We start from the raw sequence: 18,161 nt of genomic DNA, 5'->3' as shown, positions 1-18,161 counted from the left end.
ATTACCACCATCTTTTCTTTTGTTCTTGAGTGATAACCGCAGAATATCACGGTACTATTTTTTTTTCTTTGATGAAGTGGTTATCTATCGTCTTCAAGTGCTGACAATCCGATTGATCTTCAACATATTGTGCTGTTTCTACAATACTAGCAGTGCCCAACTGCCCATGACAGCGATGAAATTGATTTTCATAATAGTGAACCTAAATGCATCCTATTTTTCCTGGTAAAAGATGTTCCTTTGAGATGTATGTCAAAGTTGTGAGGGAAAATTGGAGGAAGGATGCAGGCGTAGAACTTACCATCCCAATCACTAACTCACGTACTTTACGTTGTAGAGAGTAGAGATAGTAGGTCCCTCAAGAAGGAATCAAGGAAATGCAGATGACTCATTGCAGTCTTGCGGCAACCAAATCAATTAAGAGGCTGAAACCCCACTACAGCCCTACATGCCAAAAGAAACTACTTTTGCAAGAACCTCTTGTAAAGTAGTTTCAAATACGGCCTGAACCATATATCATATCCCCAGTGATGATGTTGATCCATTGCAAATTGCAATTCCACATGAATACCACTACTTTCAAGCATCAGATCAGCCCACCACAACACCCATAACACAATTACGTGGAACTTGAGGTACCGGAATACTGGAATAGACCCATCCTAGTCCCTAAAGCCTAGCTGCCTGGAAAGGTACATGCATACAACAAGTCGAACAGGACTAACCAATGAGTTGAACATGGGCCTTGTATTCATCTCACTGTTGATGATTCAGTTGGAATAGACCCGCCCTAGTTCCTAAAGCCTAGCTGCCAGAAAAGATACAGCAAGCCGAACATGGCTAAACAAGGAGTTGAAGATGGGCCTTGTATTCATCTCATAGTTGATGATTTACATTCCAAACATTGTTATCAAACATGGATTGCGAAAATGGACAAAAACGGGGCAGAGAACTTATCAGCAGTCTGCATTGACCTCAGGACTTTCATCTGCAGCTGCCAACTCCAATTGCACCTCAACAATTCCCTCTGCTCTTGCCTTTTTGCGTTCACGCTGCATGCGGAAGTACTCTCTCTTTCTTGCTCTGTAACTGTTTGGGTTCTCAGGTTGTTTCTCGTATGGGTAAACACTTACCTGTAAAAGAAAAGGCAACAGAAAACCACTTAGATACAATTATAAGTAGATGCTGACAAGTTATAGCTAGGATGCAGACTTTCACCTTTTTCTTGTCTGGTCCATATTTCTCGAACTTTACGAGGCCATCGATCAAAGAAAAGAGGGTGTGATCCTTGCCCATTCCAACATTATTTCCAGGATAGACCTAAAATGACCAATGAAAATGTATAAGAAAAAGCAAGAATATGTCCGTAAAATGTGAAATTACCGTATGAAACGCAACTGCTCATAACATGTAGAAACATATACTATTGCAGAGGGTGTGTGTGGTGGTTCATGGATAAACTTCAAAGAAGTTGCATATGCATTACTGAAACAGCGGGACAAATGCCAGAACTTGGAAAGTACATCGAAAGGATGCATGCATGCCTTGCAATACGATACAATACATAAGAGGAAGTAGTTTAGCAGCACATGCAACTGTTTTTACAGGATACACACATTTATGTAGCACATTCTTGTGCTATGTTAGTTCATGGATGTGAAGAAAGTAACTATCAGTTGAGTCTTTAGTGCAGAAACAGCACGTCCTAATATCAAAGTGTACTTCCTCCTTTCTCTCTGCATTGCATTAGAGTGCCTGAAACATCTAGTTCCCCTGAAGTCTGAAGAGTGTGTAATTCTTGGCCACATCCCACGATATTGGTAAGAATGTACCACATGCGGCCACGTCTTAGCAAACGGGTGGCGTTGCATAGAATAACAGACTTTCTCTAGGACCAACTTTGGAACACGATCATTGTCATGCCTTTTTGTTAAAGAATATTCAAACCATTCCTGAACTCTGAATTGTGCAGATGTTAGTTAACACAACAACCTCACCTAAATTCACAAATTGTTCAGAGCTGGACGAAGCTATACTATCAGTCAAAATTTTAGGAGAAAAATCGAACAAATGAAACATCCAAGAACCAGTAAGTAAAGGAAGAGGATAGTGATGACCCTGGTGCCGCGCTGGCGGATGATGATGGCGCCGGGCTTGGCGACCTGGTCGCCGTAAATCTTGACGCCGAGGCGCTGCCCGGGGGAGTCCCTCCCGTTCTTGGTGCTCCCGGCCCCCTTCTTGTGCGCCATCTGGATCGTCAGCCGCCGCACCGGCATCGTCATCGGCACCCCCATCCCGACCCCGCCGCCGACGGAGAGCGAGACACGGTCAGCGAGGAGGAAGGAGGCGGAGGAGGAGGAATGGCACGGGGAGGAGAGGGACATCCCCTTGAATGCTCCCACCAGTGTGAACGCCATGGACGCCATTGCGCTCTCGAGCAGCGGCGGAGTCGCGAGGAGAAGAGAAAGAGAAGATAGAGTGTGGGAGCACAGCGGCAAGGTGATAACGTGGGAGTGGAGAGGAAGACGTGGGCTCTTTTTTTTTTTGGGTCGGGATCACCCATTTACGGCCCATCACGCGGTTGGGAATCCCTTTCCGGCCCACGTACTTTGGCCCAGCACACGTAAGCGGGAGGGAATGACGCGCCGGCCCAGCACGTGGGTGGGAATCACGTGCCGGCCTACCGCAAAGCCTTTGTGGTCCCGATGTTGTGGGCTTCGTGGAAACGCGAGGAAAAGGGCCGGCCCATACATCTCTTCTTTTTCTTTTTGCTGGACAAAATTAGATGGAATTACTTTTTTTTTTTCGGTTACATGGCAGACGCACCCACACACACTATTACACAAGCAACACCACACTCATAGCCCTGTGAATGTGTCCCTTAACATGCGCTCTAAGAGAGAGAAACTAGCGGAATATTACTAATTAATCTCACTAAAATCTTGTTGAAAGTCCACTTGCATATGCATAATATTCGTGGGTGCTAGGATTTAAACCATGGAGGATAAAATCATATACCCACAACTCCACCACCACATCACTTGCGCTTCCCAAATTAGATGGAATTATAGTATCGAATTAAACATTACGGAGAAAAAAAAGAGAAATATATTAGCAGAAGGTAACAGGGAGAAAAAAATAGAGAAATATATTAGCAGAAGGTAACAGAAAAGACCAAAAATGAATCATGAATTTCAGAGAGAGAGAGAGAGAGAGAGAGAGAGAGAGAGAGAGAGAGCATAAGTTGTGATTCTTGTGGCGAAAACAACAAATCAACAATATTTCCTGGAGATTGAAGTCACTTTGCGAGAGGGAGGAGAGGAGTGGAGTTAGGGCCACCAGAATTCCAGAAAGCATATGAGATGGAAGCTAGAAGAAGAGGAGTAGGAGGTGTGGATGAAATCTGAATTGAGTGTGTGGATGAAGTGAATCGAAGAGCCCCAATTGTGAGCAGGAATGATGGCGGGCTTGACTGCAAAGGCAAAGTAGGCTGGCTGGGGATTGATTCCTTGTTGTTGTTGTATGGACACACCACCCCCACCGGCCATGCCCATGCATGATTCATCCTTGACAAAGTGTGCCTCGCTATGGAGTGTGGATCTGTGGATCCAATTATAGCTAGCCCTCCTTAACCCCACCATCCGTTTTCCACTGTTCATCTTCAATTCATGATTAAGCCCCCCCCCCCCCCCCCATTTTGATTTAGATTATTACCACAGATTATCTACTTAATTATAGGAATAAATTGTATACTATCTTCATTTTTTAATATATGACGCGTTGACTTTTTCTCACACATTTAACCATTTGTATTATTAAAAAAGAATTACTTAATTATAATTTATTTTGTTGTAAGTTGTTTTATCACTCAAAGTACTTTAAACATGATTTATATCTTATACATTTTCATAATTTTTTTAATAAGACGAATGGTAAACATGTATTTAAAAGTCAAAAGCGAACTTATAGATAGTACTCCCTTCGTCCCAAAATATAAGCATTCATGTCTATGAATCTGGACAACTGTAGCCAAAAGTTATTATATTCTGGGATGGAGGTAGTAGCTTAAAATTGACTGTAACTTCATCGAATATATAATCCTTCATGGTTAATCTGAGAATCATAATTAATGAAATATCTGTTTTTCTCAAAAGAAACGATAATAGCTTAAAAAAAGTGGTCCAAACAAATATAATAAAATAAATGTTTTTTAGAAAACCTATTTTTCGGAACATGGAGCAATAATCAGTCCCAATAATCCAGCAACTTATCTGGAAAGAACATGGCGGAATCTATTTTAGAGGTAGCTGCAGCAGTGCACTGAAGTTCACTGTTCACTATTCATTTGTTACTGATCACTGTTCATGTTCACCATGTTCCGTATCGTTTTTACTGATCACTGTTCATGTTCAGCTCACTGCAGCAGCTAGCTCAGCTAAGCTAAGATTAGCTGTAGCCACAACAGTGCAGCAGCTTGCAATCAATCAGTCAGTCAGCCAGTCGATCAATCCATCGGCGGTCTGACCGTTGGATCCACCGTGCAGGACCTGATGATCTCCATCAACTTTTATCATTAGATGATCTGACCATGACCACGACTGAAAATCAGGACCAACTTCACAACACCGGCTGATCTTTGCCTGCCGACAGCTAGCTACCAGCACGAGCTAAATTCAGTGAGGTTAGTAAATTCTTCAGATCATTGTCACTCATGCAATTAACTGCAACGCAAGTTTTCTTCAGTTTTTTAGGTAGGAATTAATCTGTTACTTAGTATGACAAAAAAGGATCTTTCATTCAATTATGATTCATCATTTTCAGCAACGATCCTCGACAAAATCAAATGATGTGTTGAGGAGAAAATTAGAGACAGTGTCGGCCTGAGTCTTAACGAATATGATGGGCAATGGGAATCAAACCACGGCTGTAAAAAGATGGGTAAACAAAAACACTTGATGTCTCCACCAACCTTTATTTGGCTCCTCTTTCTCTCTTCTTTGGTAGCTTAACTTTGATCATAAGCCATAATGATCAGTCTATGTGAACAGTTCCATCTCACTATACCTAGCTAGTAATTAATTACTTCCAGATCCATTTTTGTAATCACATGTTAATTACTCCTAAAAAGAAATCAGATTCTCTATGGGTAGGTGATTTGTTCTCATTAATGAAATGCTAGTCTCTGTTCAGAATCCAAAAAACAAAAAACATTTCTGCAGCAGCTGCAGTTAGAGAATCGTCTCTGTCCTTTTATGATTCTGCTGCTCACATGTGGAAACCCAAATACCTGAAAATAGTAGCTGCAGTTGGTTGCAGAGGATCTCATCTTGGATTATGTTTCTTGTTTCTTTCTACTAGATGCTGTGTGCAACACAGTGCTATAATTAATTAAGCAAAGCAATTAAAATAAGGAGGAGATGGCAACCAACACCAAATCCACATGACCTACTTATTTACCAAATACCAACCGAGACCACACCTTTGGATCCAGAGTAGTAGTATTGGTTAGAGAAGAGCAGTGCTTTTGTTGCACATCATGATCTGTGGCTTACTAGTTGGAGAATTCTATTTAGAGGCAACCTGTCTGTTAGGAATAACTTCTTTTTGTGTGTGATCCAAAATGTTTACCTAGATGATTAGCTCAAATTTATTTTTGTTATTTTCCCAATTCTTTTTTGTTATTTTCCCGAGAGATACGAGGTGGTACGGCGGTCCCACCAGCTAGGAATTGAGGGGCTGTTCAGATTGTAGTCAAAATAAACCTTATCAAATTTTGGCAATACTAAAATTTTGGAAAGTTGTCAATATTGTCAAATTTTTTGCAGGATTTCTTATGTATTTATCAAATTGACAGCAAACTAAACTTTGCCAAAAAAAGGTATGGTTAAAAATGACATCAATCTGAACAGCCCCTGAACCCTGATGGATAAAAGGTTGTACAGTTCTGTGAAATGGTTAGGTACTGAATTTTACATGCATAAAATTGTAATTGTCAGTGAAATATTTGCCTAAAACCTTCTAGAATTCAAGATAAGAATGCTACTACCACAAGATATCTCCTTAAATTGGGAAAAGCATTGAGTGTTGGGATTAATAATTAATCTAGAAGAGTGTTGCTGTCTGTCTTTTCCATTAGTCATGAAGAGCTATCTACCTTAGTGGTAAAAGAATCATTCTTGCTAATTACTCTAATTATCACCATTCACCACCAGGGGGGGCAAACCTTCAAAGATGCAATGATCCAGGGCATCCAATTAAAGAAGAGATGGCAGAGATCAGAGGGGAGGGGAAAAAAAGATGACATTTACAGGAAATACAGGAGAGAATGATGGCTAGCCATGGTAGGAAGATTCAACACTGCAATGATCCCTTCCATCCAAAGCTGTTAGACCCAGCTTGCAGAGAGGAGGGGAAAAAAAGGAAAAGTCTCTAGGAAAGTAATCTTTGGATCATGCAACCCTCTGTCCCTCTGGTAATTTAACCCATGGTTAAGTAGGCAGAGTTTAGTCAATGTTAAACCATGGTGTGTTTGTGTGATGTGTGTGTGTATACAGTACAGTGTGTGAGAAGAACACACAAAAGCAACGGGAAAAGTGAAGCGTGTGTACTGCTCACAGCTAGCTTCCACACGTGCGAGGCTCATATCATCGCACGAATATATTTATCACTTTTGCTTTATTCCGTGCTTCTTTGCACGATTGCACATCTGCACGCCCTCATCAAATAATCCAGCTGCAAAAAGAAAGTGTCAAATTTTAATTAACCAGCTTGGAGCTTACAATTTCGATATCCAGAAATTAATTTTCCAGGAAACATCAAATATAATTCTTGCTTCGATATGTACTGAATTGTTTAGCGCCTCATCGTTTGCCCTATGGCTTATAAGCCAAAGCCAAATTTTAAATTTTAAAACTTGATTTTGAATTTGATTTTGATTCTTTTTCAACATAGTTTTTTTTTCAACTTTGGTTTTTCAATCACTAAGAACATATATACAAAAGTTTTACTCACATATCATTTTTTTAATCACTAATAAGCCATTTTGGCTTATAATAAGACTAGACCAACCGATGGGGACCTTAGACATTCCAACAAATATCCTTTTTTTTAAAAGAAATAAAAGAAGCTTTATTAAACTTAGCCAATTCATCAAGGTGATCATACTGAGAACACTCTCAGCCTATACAACTAAGATTATTAAATACTCCATCCGTTTCAGCTTATAAGACATTTTGATTTTAATCAAAGTCATACTGTTTTAAGTTTGACTAAATTTGTAAACAAATATAGTAATATTTATAATACTAAATTAGTTTCACCAAACCAATAATTGAATATATTTTCGTAATAAATTTGTCTTAGGTTGAAAATGTTACTACTTTTTTCTACAAACTTGGTCAAACTTAAAGCAGTTTGACTTTGATCAAAATTAAAATGTTTTATAACCTGAAACGGAGAGAGAGTATATATTCTACCAGTTGATTATGAAATATAGGCCTACTGCCTACAGTGCAAGGTTGTTATATTAATTGTGTTTGGCTATGCATGACACGATAGTTCTTCTGAATAAATGGGCCTGATCATGATCGACCTCAACGATCATCATAGCCATAGCTGCAGATATACGTATTCGCGATCGCATCATCATTGCTACGTACAATTATACCTCGTTGCTGCAACTTGCAGGTATAAAAATACATATTCATATTTGATTTTGGTTGCGTTCTGTCTACTCTGAAGCTAACTCTGAAACCCAACCGGTTGTTCGTCGTCGTCGTCGTCGTCGATCGATCGATTGCTCCGATCGATGGTGGCTTTGTCGAGGAAGGAAGTTACCATGGCTGCTTCTTTGATCGATCCGCCATTGATGGCGAATAAATCGATCCATCGAGCGAAGCTACAGCTTTACCTGCACACCGCTTTCATCATCATGCAAAGCTCCCTTGGAAGCCATCAGAAAATTCAGAAGTTGCAACCACCAGCTGTCTATGCATCTATCCATACACCATTATTGTTGTTACTGCTATGAATCTATTTCCCACCAGAAACTGAAATTGACATCCTGTTTCTGTTAATCATCCATTGATCAGGATTTAGTTAGTAGTAGTCGAACTGAAACATGCCTGAATTTTTCTGAGATTTCTTTTGGGGGCAAAAGGAAGTTGGTTGATTCAGTGATGTGAGAGACCACACTGCAGGATATATCGATGGATACATCCAGCCAGTGGTTGCGTCGCATGAAATGTGGTTGCAGGAGGCACTAATCTTTGAGCGAAATTAGGCGAAGAATCCACCTCGATGGAGACATGTTGCCACTCGAATCTAATCGATGCTCATTAAAAGCATTCAAAGCTACGCAACCAAAAATTATAGAGGCTAGAGGCCATTTTTCATAATTGTGTCTATCCATTCCAGCCAAATTAAACAACCTCGACTGCTTATTCAAATGCAAGCTCTTTGTTTTTCAGAAGATTTTTTTTTTGCTTTTAGGGAAGAGCCAATCATTCTGTGCGAAACCAACACATTGACTATAGAAATGTATATGCTGGCCTAAAATATAGAGGCAGCAACATGGATTGTAAATGCTTTTAAGTTTAGTAGTACCGAGTGAAACTACTCTTTTTATGTTGTTTAGGTTCCCATTAATTTATATTGATGTAATCTTAAATCTAATATACTACCTCTGTCTTTAAAGAGAGCGTTTTTTCTAACAAGATAATTTTTTAGAGACGGGTGCAATAGTACTATATGTAAATGTATTGAATTCGGGCCTTATCTTTTCGTTTGTGTTTATGCTTATCAGCCAAATTTTGAATTTTCAATATTAAATTTGAAGTTGATTTTGACGTTTTTTCATCGAAGTTTATTTTCCAGTATTTGCTTTTAAATCGCTAAGAACACATATATAAATTTTCTATTCACAAATTACTTGTCATTTGTAAATATAATGTTTGGCTTATTCCATGAATAAGCTAAATAATGGGGTCGGAAATCGTCTAGATGCATGACTGTCTCCATTCGTGTCAACTGACATGTAAGATAGGTGCTCCTAGGATTAGATGCCTTGAGTTTTGAGGACTTTCTCCAAATAGCATCATGCAATTTGCGTGGGAAAATCAAGCCAAATTCTTCTACGTCAGCTCATAAAATTAAATAATCTTTAACCGCATGTATTTTAAATGTTATAAAATGGGGTTAGTATTGGAAAATTAAGCCAAATTCTTCTACGCCAGCTCATAAAATTAAATAATCTTTAACCGCATGTATTTTAAATGTTATAAAATGGGGTTAGTATTTTTTTTCGAGGAAAGTTATTTAAGGACCCGCCCTTTTCTTATTTAGATTCAAATTTTACCTCGGTTTTATGTTAGCATGTTCTTTGAACCGCTAAACGGTCCATTTCGTGTGAAAACTTTCTAAATAGAATTTATTTAAAATATCATATAAATTCATCTTTTAAGTGCACTAATAGATTTATTGTTTTACTGTTTAATTTTTTTTATCTTAGTGAACTTATTAAACGGGTATTAGTAGTTAAATAAATGCAACCATCTAGTATATAGTGGTGATGATGATGGTGGTACCAAAGAGTTGATTGGTGTAAGTAATAAACCTATTAGCCGCACAAGTGTAGTGTAGTGTAGTGTAGTGGAGTATGTATCTAATAACGCCCCTCAACCCAACCCCAACCGCTGAACTGCAAACGCACGAAACAAACAAACAGCAGCCAAATTCACCCAAAAAAACAATTATGCTTACTTAAACCGCACCACACCCATCCATCCATCCATCCACGCACGCGTCGTCGCGTACCATATATCGCACGCAGCCGCAGCACGCAGCAGCAGCAAACCCACCACTTCTCGCGAGACGCTGCAGCAGCAGCAGCAGCAGAAGAAGAAGAGAAGAAAAGAAAAGAAAAGAAAATATTTTTTGTTGTTGTTCTGGGGGAAGAGGAGGAGGAGGAGGAGGAGGAGAGGGGCGCCGCTGCGGCGGCGGCGGGAGGAGGGAGGATGGGGGAGGTGGCGGCGCTGCGGCAGCTGGTCGGCGAGGTGCAGGAGCTCTGGGACCTCTACGGCGCCAACTCCCACCCCCTCCCAAGGCAAGCAACTCTTCTCCCTCTATCACTTCTTGCTCCTCCAATCGATTCCTCCGCCCGGATCTGTGCCTGCGATTCTCCCCCCGATTCGATTCGATTCGCCTCTCTCTGGGGTTCTTCTTCATCATCTGGCGTCCCCTATGTGTAAAGAAATTTTTTTTTTAGATCTTTCACTAACACGCTCATGCGATTTTGGCTCCCCTTCTTGATTGGTTATTATTATTACTGTATTTCCGTTGCAAAAAATCTTTTATTTTTTTTGGCTTCCTTGTGCTGGTGGATTTGGTAGGGTAGGAAGGATCAATTCGAGGAAACGGTGGCGTGCGTGACAGAAATGGGAGAATTTCGTGCCTATGCTTGTTGTTGTTTGTTAATTAAATTGATTATAATTACCCGTCTCCAAGTTTCAAGCCTTGACATTGCCCGAAGCGATAGGACAAGATTCTTTACGTATATCCATGGTATTAAGCGCAACAAAGTCCACCACTTGGGGGTTGTTTTTGCACCATGCGAGGCTCTCTGCTCATCTTAAGATATCCTAATTAAGTTGACTTCGGGTGTTGCACTGTTTCTACTGCTATGTAAGCAAGGGATCAAGACAAAAATGAAAACACCGATTATTTTGACGCCGGTTTCGATGAAAAGAAATATACTAGTTGCAACGTTTTTTTAACTCGAAATCCAAAGGAAATACACGATTACTCGATTACCAAGGCTAAAGTGTGGTTGCCATACAAAACTAATGTAATTTGTTGAGCAACTGCAATCTATCTTATGTATATGAACGACAGAGTGGTGTTTGTTTCGGTGCATTATCAGGCACTCCGCACACGATGATTATAATATTGATGCTATACTTTTAGTTGGACATTTTAGAAAACAAAGTATACAGTTTTCTGTTGATTTGCGCATATCTTCTGTGATAAAATAATGCAATTCTATTGGCTACAGTTGGTCTCATAATCTCAGCAGTATCGGATCGCTTAATCTGCTTGCAATCCGTTTTGGGCATATTAGGAATTTGCACGCCATTGGAAGCTGAGGGGCATAACTACATACCTCAAACAGCATGATGTTATTAGTGCAGTGCTCTCCTGTTCAGTTATATCGGTCAGAGAGATAGAGCATGTGTTTATGGTGGATACACTTGCACTCAAGGGTTATGTATGAGTAATCTAGTTTCGAAATGTGAAAACCTGCAGCGCACGTGTTTTCCATCTTTGTCATCAAACTTTCCATCCACACATGGAGTGATAGTCCCTAGACTCCATTTGACGCTACTATTGCGTGAAAAGGTCATTTGCGTGACTGATACCCCCCCTCCCCCCCATAAGTCAGGTGCTCTAGTTCATCAACACTTTTGGAGACTTTGAGTAGACTAGTTCATCATATTGATCATTCCAGCGTCTGTAGATAGAATCATGCATTTCCTGCTGTACAAAGCTGTGGATCATCTTATCTCTCTTCACTTTAAAAGTTCTTGTGCAGTTGTGCCTACTCTCCAGAACTTCTTTGCTAGTAAATAAGATGGACTAATTGGTTTTAGTGATATCTTGCAGGTGGTATTTACTGGACTTTGAGCATGGTTCAATCAAAGATGATCATTGTAGAGCAAGGACTGGATACAACTCAGAATTACTAAAGATCATGGAAGCTAACCAATCTCCTCCTCGCAAGCGCTCACGGAGGGACAAAAACCGTGAGAAAGCACCCAACTCAAACTCAACTGAAGAAATGCAACAGGAGATTTGGAGTGAGTTCCCTGGAGACCTTTTTGAAACCGTTGTTGCAAGACTTCCAGTTGCTGCAATTTTCCGATTTCGCACTGTTTGCCGGAATTGGTATTCTATGTTGGGCTCAGAAAGTTTCTCTCAGCAGTACTCAGAAGTTCCACAGAGGCTGCCATGGTTCTATACAATCACCCATGAGAATGCCAGCAACAATGTAGCGATGTATGACCCTTCGCTGAAAAAATGGCACCACCCATCAGTTCCCCTGGCTCCTGCAAAGATAATAATTCCAGTGGCATCTGCAGGTGGCCTTGTCTGTTTATTGGATCTTAGCCACAGGAACTTCTACATATGCAATCCGCTAACACAATCACTCAAGGAAATTCCGCGCAGGTCAGTCCAGGCATGGTCAAGAGTGGCAGTAGGGATGGTGATGAACGGAGGAACCTCTAATGAAGGTTACAAAGTAATGTGGTTAGGAAATGATGGGAATTATGAAGTCTATGATTCTATGAAGAATATGTGGTCTTGTCCAGGCACTTTTCCTCCAAGCTTCAAACTTCCGCTTGCTCTAAATTTTAGGTCACAGCCTGTGGCGGTTGGCAGCATGCTATACTTCATGTGTGCAGAACCAGAGGGTGTTTTGTCGTATGATGTAAGCACTGGGATATGGAGACAATTCGTCATCCCACTGCCACTTCATCTGACTGACCACACACTTGCCGAGTTCCAGGGAAGGGTTATGCTGGTGGGTCTGCTCTGCAAAAATGCAGCGACATGTGTCTGCATTTGGGAGTTGCAGAAGATGACTCTCCTCTGGAAGGAGGTGGACAGAATGCCAAATATCTGGTGCTTAGAATTCTACGGTAAGCACATGAAGATGACATGCCTGGGCAACAGTGGTTTGCTCATGCTCTCCTTGAAGGCGAAGCGGATGAACCGCCTCGTGACATACAACCTTTTGAACAAGGAGTGGCAGAAGGTTCCTGATTGCATGCTCCCATGCAGCCGCAAAAAGCAGTGGATAGCATGTGGCACAGCATTTGGTCCATGCCCCTCTGCCTTGGCCTGACAGTTTTTTTCACTTTCTTCACCAAAGGTGGTTGAGATTTCACACATTCCGGATCATTGGCCTATCCTTAGATATTTCCGTCTTACCGTGAGAAGGTTATCTGTCATGTACAAAATCATGTAACCTGTGGTTGTTTTTGTATCTCGCTGAAGCAATCGATATCGTTTGGTCTATCATCTAGAGGAATTTGGGGTCGGCACTACACCAACTGGTTTAAGTCTTCTTAGAGATATTAAGGTCCTTGCCAGAAGGCTGGACAGAAGACATCTGTTTAGTCTTGGTTTTTTGCTTGTTTTCATTATCATGATATCGTCTCGTCTTCAGTGTGTATTACTTATTTCTGAATCTGCAGTCATCTGCCCAAAAACTATGTACTCTCTATAGTAATAACTGGGGCTGAACTGATGCTCCTGGGTCTTGATGATACTTCTTTATCAAGCACTAGTTGCTTCAATTGTTCTCGGCAGATATGTTAATTCCTGTTGCTAGCAACCATGAAATGATGGCATGTGCCAGGTTGCCTGATACTGAAACTACCAGATATCATTTAGTATGACTTCATGTAGGTTCAAGTTAGGACTTCTGAATCTAGTAGCAGCTCCCATGCCAAGTGGAGCTGTATTCCTCCAAACTGCAATGGAAATTCAGGAGCATTTCTGTATGACCTATTTACATGTGCCTGAACTCCGAAAAGCACACCCATTTTATGCATTTTCACAAATGAAAATACTGCTGGCTGCTGATTATCTACAAAAGGAAATTTTATCCCTAGACATTAAACATAGCAGAAACTAATTCAAGGTGCAACAAGAATTTCGCATTAAAAGTGCCAAAAATTCATGGCTTCCAGACGGTCAGACTCAGACAAGCTCCAGAACTGATATACTTCCATTTCATGAAAAGATTAATCTATTAAGAAAGCAATGCATTTTGTGAACGAGATATACTTCCACATCTCACCCTTTTTTCCTGAACGAGATATTTGACCTCCAAATAGTTAAATATCTCGGCCAACTGTGACGACCATCACCAACTCCATGCACAACAACAGGTCAGCAATATTCTAAAGTTTCTACTGCTCTTGATGAGAAACATCAAGAAATAATAATATGGCTAACTGGCCAGAAATATCTAGGAACTTACACATAGCCATGTTTACTAATACATCAAAACAACATGGGGAGCTTACAGGTCAAAACATACACAGCATTGGGTATGTATTGTAGTATTGTACAGTACTAAAGAAACCGGTATTACCCCAATGATTCCAGGATATAAAAAAGCGAAAAAATAGTTCAGCCACTAAGTACAAGCTAGAGCTAGCATCAGCATCAGCTACGGGACTTATTTTATACGCCGTCAGATTGTGGAACAACTTGAAGAAGTTCCTTCGGAGTAGAACCAGGATCCAATTCATAGCATCCCTTGGGAGAATTCTTAGCTTCTTCTCCAGTAAGGACATGGAATGGCACCTGGTGAGAAAATCGCAGCATCTCCTCCTTCGGAATTGTCCTGCTTTTCGTTGGGTCAAGAAGGGGCGTAAACACTGAAACGAACCCCGGAACCTTCACTATAGGCATGACAGAAATGCCTGCACTTGGGTTGTAGCTATCAAGAACCTGGACCAAGTCATACTTGTATATGGTATCATCAGGTGTACATGTATTCCATTCAGGAGACCAGTTCTGATATAGGGCCCAGATATCACCTTTCCTGGGAAAAATTCTGATGATACCACCTGGGCCTTTCTCCCATGTGACAACATGAGAAAATGTATTCAGTTGGTCAGTATTTTTTGGCGTACCAACTATGAAATCACCACAGGTCTTGGAGTAACCATATGAGATCCAATTTGAAGTTACAAATTCACTGCAGTCCTTTGCTTTGAGGAAAGCCAGTCTAACTTTAAAAGGATGTCTCGAGAGCACCTTCTGAATCAAAGCATAGTAGCGTGGCATACCATCTTCTTCATCATATGCAGCCCATATTTGGCCATTTTGAAAAGAAGTTTCAGGATGATCACCAAAAGTGTAGAAATCTGCTTCGGGGACCGGCATTACACAAGATCCTTCATCAGAAGATGGCACTTGATCCAAGCAACTATATTTGCCATCCAAATGCTTGTGAGAAGAACCAGCACCAATGGCATCCACTCCAGGCTCTTTCCTGTGTTCCTTACGGTTTCTCCTTGTGTATACAAAGAGCGTTGCAGGTTTCTTCCACTTCCATGTCTTCTTTTTTTCTAAACTCACATGCACGTTTCCTTTATTTTCTACGTTGGCCCTTCTACTTTTGAATTCTTCTAGTTTGTCCCGAATTTGAAGTTTCATCTTCTCCATTTTTAAGCCTGGGATCTCTGTCTCCAACTGCAGGAACACTTTTCCAAAGCTAGTCCTAGCATTACCAGAATTATGATCAGAAGGCATTTTGCGCCTCTTTGTTCCTGATGTTCCAATGGAAGAAGCAGATTTTCTTTTTGCTGGATGCATCTGTGGACCTGAATCACCATCAGCGGCAGAACTTGTTGACTTCCCAACAACTTTATTTGTGTTGTTCTTTTGACCAGAAACTTTACTTTTGTTGTTGATGCATCTCCTCTTTTCAGCTTCCATTTCCTTTGTCACTGCTTTTCTTCTGTGGATGACTTTTGCAGCTGAACTTGATGATCCAAGGGAAGAACTTGCTTGTTCATGTTTCCTTTTAGTTGCCTCTTCTCTTCTTGCTACATTAACTTCAGCTACCTCCTCCTTTCTAGCAGGCTTGCATGTCTGTTGAACTGGATATCTAGAGGCATGTGCACCGCCTACAGAACCGAAAACTGGCTGCAGCACAGGATCAAAAATCTTGTTGCTGCTATAAGGTACTCCTGTTCCTTGTGGGTCATCCATATTACTGCTAGTGTCCATTAAATTGGTCACATTATAGTAAACTGGAGCAGTTGGGGGTGGAGTTTCAACAGCAACAAATTCTGTTTGGCAGAAACTACATGCCAGATTTCGGTTGACGTATTCCCTGGAGTACTGAAAACTCATTTGACAAGAATCACAGTATGTCCAAAATGTGTCTGTTGCATAAGAAGGGTGCCTACCAGAATTTTGCCAGAAGAAACCATTCATACTTGACATAGTGGAACCAGGAGTGGCATTAGCATTTTCCGCAAAGCCATTCTGATATACTCTTGAGGAACCACCAAACCTCTTCTGATCATATGATCTCTTCTTGTCCTTATCAGACAGAACATCCCAAGCATCTTGGATGAGCTTGAAGGCACTTTCAGCACCAGAAAATTTATTCTTGTCAGGATGAGTTTGTAAGGCCAACTTCCTGTACTGCTTCTTGATCTTTTCATCGTCATCAGAGGCCGATATATCTAATATTCCATACAAATCATTCTCCCCTTCAATCTTCGTCTGTGCCCTTATGTGGATATCCAAGGCAGAAATCATATTATCAATACCTTCAAGCGAGTCGAAAAGAGTCTTTGCTTTCAAGGCAAACCTCTTCGCACCAGCGATATCATTCTCATTGAACTTCCTTTCAGCAATCTCCTTTGATCGAATTGCATCATCTCTGTTGCACTCCATATCTGTAGAAAAATATATTAGTCTCATTTCATAAAGAAATCATAACTTATAACTCAAAAGAAAACACTCAGCTATGACATTTTCAAACACTTTGTTGATACAGTACACAAAATGTTCGGCACACTTTGTGTGCACTTGTCTCTATGATGCCACATTTAATATTCTTAGTGAAACTACATTTCAGGAATATACTAGAAGTCTTTCGACTACAATTACAAGCTAATACACTTCTATGGAAAACAATGAAATATTATGGTTATTGATCCCACGCATGAGATATTATTGATAGCGCCAAATCCTCTATTCACACAAAACTCATTTAATAATATCAAATGAAAGTTATGAAAACATGAACAAACACGATAGTCTCCAATTACCATCCATGAGGTTATTTTTGAAACATTATGCTTCGCAAGGAAAACAGCCAAACACTATGCCCATTTATGGATTGTATGAAACATTTGGTAGCACAATCTTCTCTATAGCGCAAATTTTAATACTCAACACATTTACTCCGTGTTTATGGCTACCACACTTTCCACCAAAATGCTCAACACACATTCCGAAAGAAGTAGCTATCGCACCAAAGGTGGCAATGAGTTTGTTTAGTGATTGTGTACTCTTTGTGGGGCTAACACATAATCCGAACATATAAATGCACCCCCTAGTACTCATTTTCATTTTCATACATAAATGGCCCCTAGTACCACTATGTCACAATCCATAAGTAGACAGTAATAACATCCAACTACTAGGAAACATGAAAGAACACCCTAGATTACAGTTATCATTAGTAATAATATCCAACCCCTACGAAACATGAAAGAACACCCTAGATTAATTACAATTACCATCCATGAGGCTGTTTGTATCTACCTAAACCCCCCACAGACTACAGTAGTTGATCAAAAATGCCCCCCACCCAACATCAAAATCAAGTATATGCGCGGGCTGGTTAAATGGATCACACAAATGGAACAAGAAAAACTGTAATCCGTGTGTGTATCACACACGGCAGCTCACATCCCCCACACTCCTGACGCAGGTAATTACATGCATATAAGAAAAAAAATATTAGTGACCGCATTTAGATTGAACAACTCGATTGATCCCCTCCTAAACCTGCATATACCAACATTATTTCTCCACTGATCAACGAACGAAACCCCCATCCACCCACCCCCATCTACACACAACCGCCGCCGGCGGCGAAACCTCCGCCGCCGCCCCAAAACGCGAGAGCACCCCCCGGTTTAGCGCGCGCGAAAGAGAGAGCGAGATCGACCTCTTCTCCGGTTTAGCCCCCCGGAATTTGGCGAAATTAGGAAGAGGGGGGGGGGGGGGGGGGAGCTCACCCTTCACCTTGGTGGATTCTCTCCTCCCCCCCCTCCCCCTAGGCCGTAGGGTAGGGTAGGGGTAGGACTAGTAGAGTAGTAGGCTTCCTTCCCCTTCTCTGTGCGGCTGCGCTGTAGGGTCCCCCCGCCCCCGGGCTTCGTTGCCGCCGTGGATTTTGTTGCGGATTTCGCGAAAATGCCGAGCCGAGGAAGGAGACGAGACGAGAGAAGAGAAGAGAAGGTGTCCTGATTATATATAAATCTGATTTTTAGGTGAGTCCCGGATAAATACGCCGCGAGTTTGTGATAGCCCTAGATGGATTCATCTCCTCCCCTTTTTTT

At 41.0% G+C, this 18,161-nt stretch overlaps 3 protein-coding genes across 4 annotated transcripts; 1 reads left to right on the top strand and 2 right to left on the bottom strand.

The window, feature by feature from the left end:
- Positions 1-848: 848 nt before the first annotated feature.
- LOC127759811 (50S ribosomal protein L27, chloroplastic) lies at positions 849-2,489 on the bottom strand. The gene is made up of 3 exons (XM_052284036.1): positions 2,118-2,489; positions 1,219-1,320; positions 849-1,133 (listed from the first exon to the last, which is right to left on the bottom strand). The coding sequence occupies exons 1-3, from the start codon at positions 2,424-2,426 to the stop codon at positions 957-959; spliced, it is 588 nt and encodes a 195-aa protein (XP_052139996.1). The 5' UTR covers positions 2,427-2,489; the 3' UTR covers positions 849-956.
- Positions 2,490-9,783: 7,294 nt separating this feature from the next.
- On the top strand, positions 9,784-13,355 carry LOC127759985 (F-box only protein 6). Its single transcript, XM_052284193.1, has 2 exons — positions 9,784-10,102; positions 11,659-13,355. The coding sequence occupies exons 1-2, from the start codon at positions 10,014-10,016 to the stop codon at positions 12,899-12,901; spliced, it is 1,332 nt and encodes a 443-aa protein (XP_052140153.1). The 5' UTR covers positions 9,784-10,013; the 3' UTR covers positions 12,902-13,355.
- A 641-nt stretch (positions 13,356-13,996) lies between these two features.
- On the bottom strand, positions 13,997-17,945 carry LOC127757038 (uncharacterized). Of its 2 annotated transcripts, none has more exons than XM_052282457.1 (2): positions 17,841-17,945; positions 13,997-16,487 (listed from the first exon to the last, which is right to left on the bottom strand). In XM_052282457.1, the coding sequence occupies exon 2, from the start codon at positions 16,483-16,485 to the stop codon at positions 14,251-14,253; it is 2,235 nt and encodes a 744-aa protein (XP_052138417.1). In that variant the 5' UTR covers positions 16,486-16,487; positions 17,841-17,945; the 3' UTR covers positions 13,997-14,250. The 2 variants fall into 2 exon arrangements, with proteins under 2 accessions (XP_052138417.1, XP_052138425.1); XM_052282465.1 differs by having other exon boundaries at positions 17,848-17,945.
- Positions 17,946-18,161: the final 216 nt, after the last annotated feature.

Source organism: Oryza glaberrima, chromosome 1 (genome assembly GCF_000147395.1).
Source record: "Oryza glaberrima chromosome 1, OglaRS2, whole genome shotgun sequence".
Taxonomy (NCBI): domain Eukaryota; kingdom Viridiplantae; phylum Streptophyta; class Magnoliopsida; order Poales; family Poaceae; genus Oryza; species Oryza glaberrima.
The sequence above is the reverse complement of the archived record's forward strand: the minus strand, read 5'-3'. Positions and strand labels throughout refer to the sequence as shown.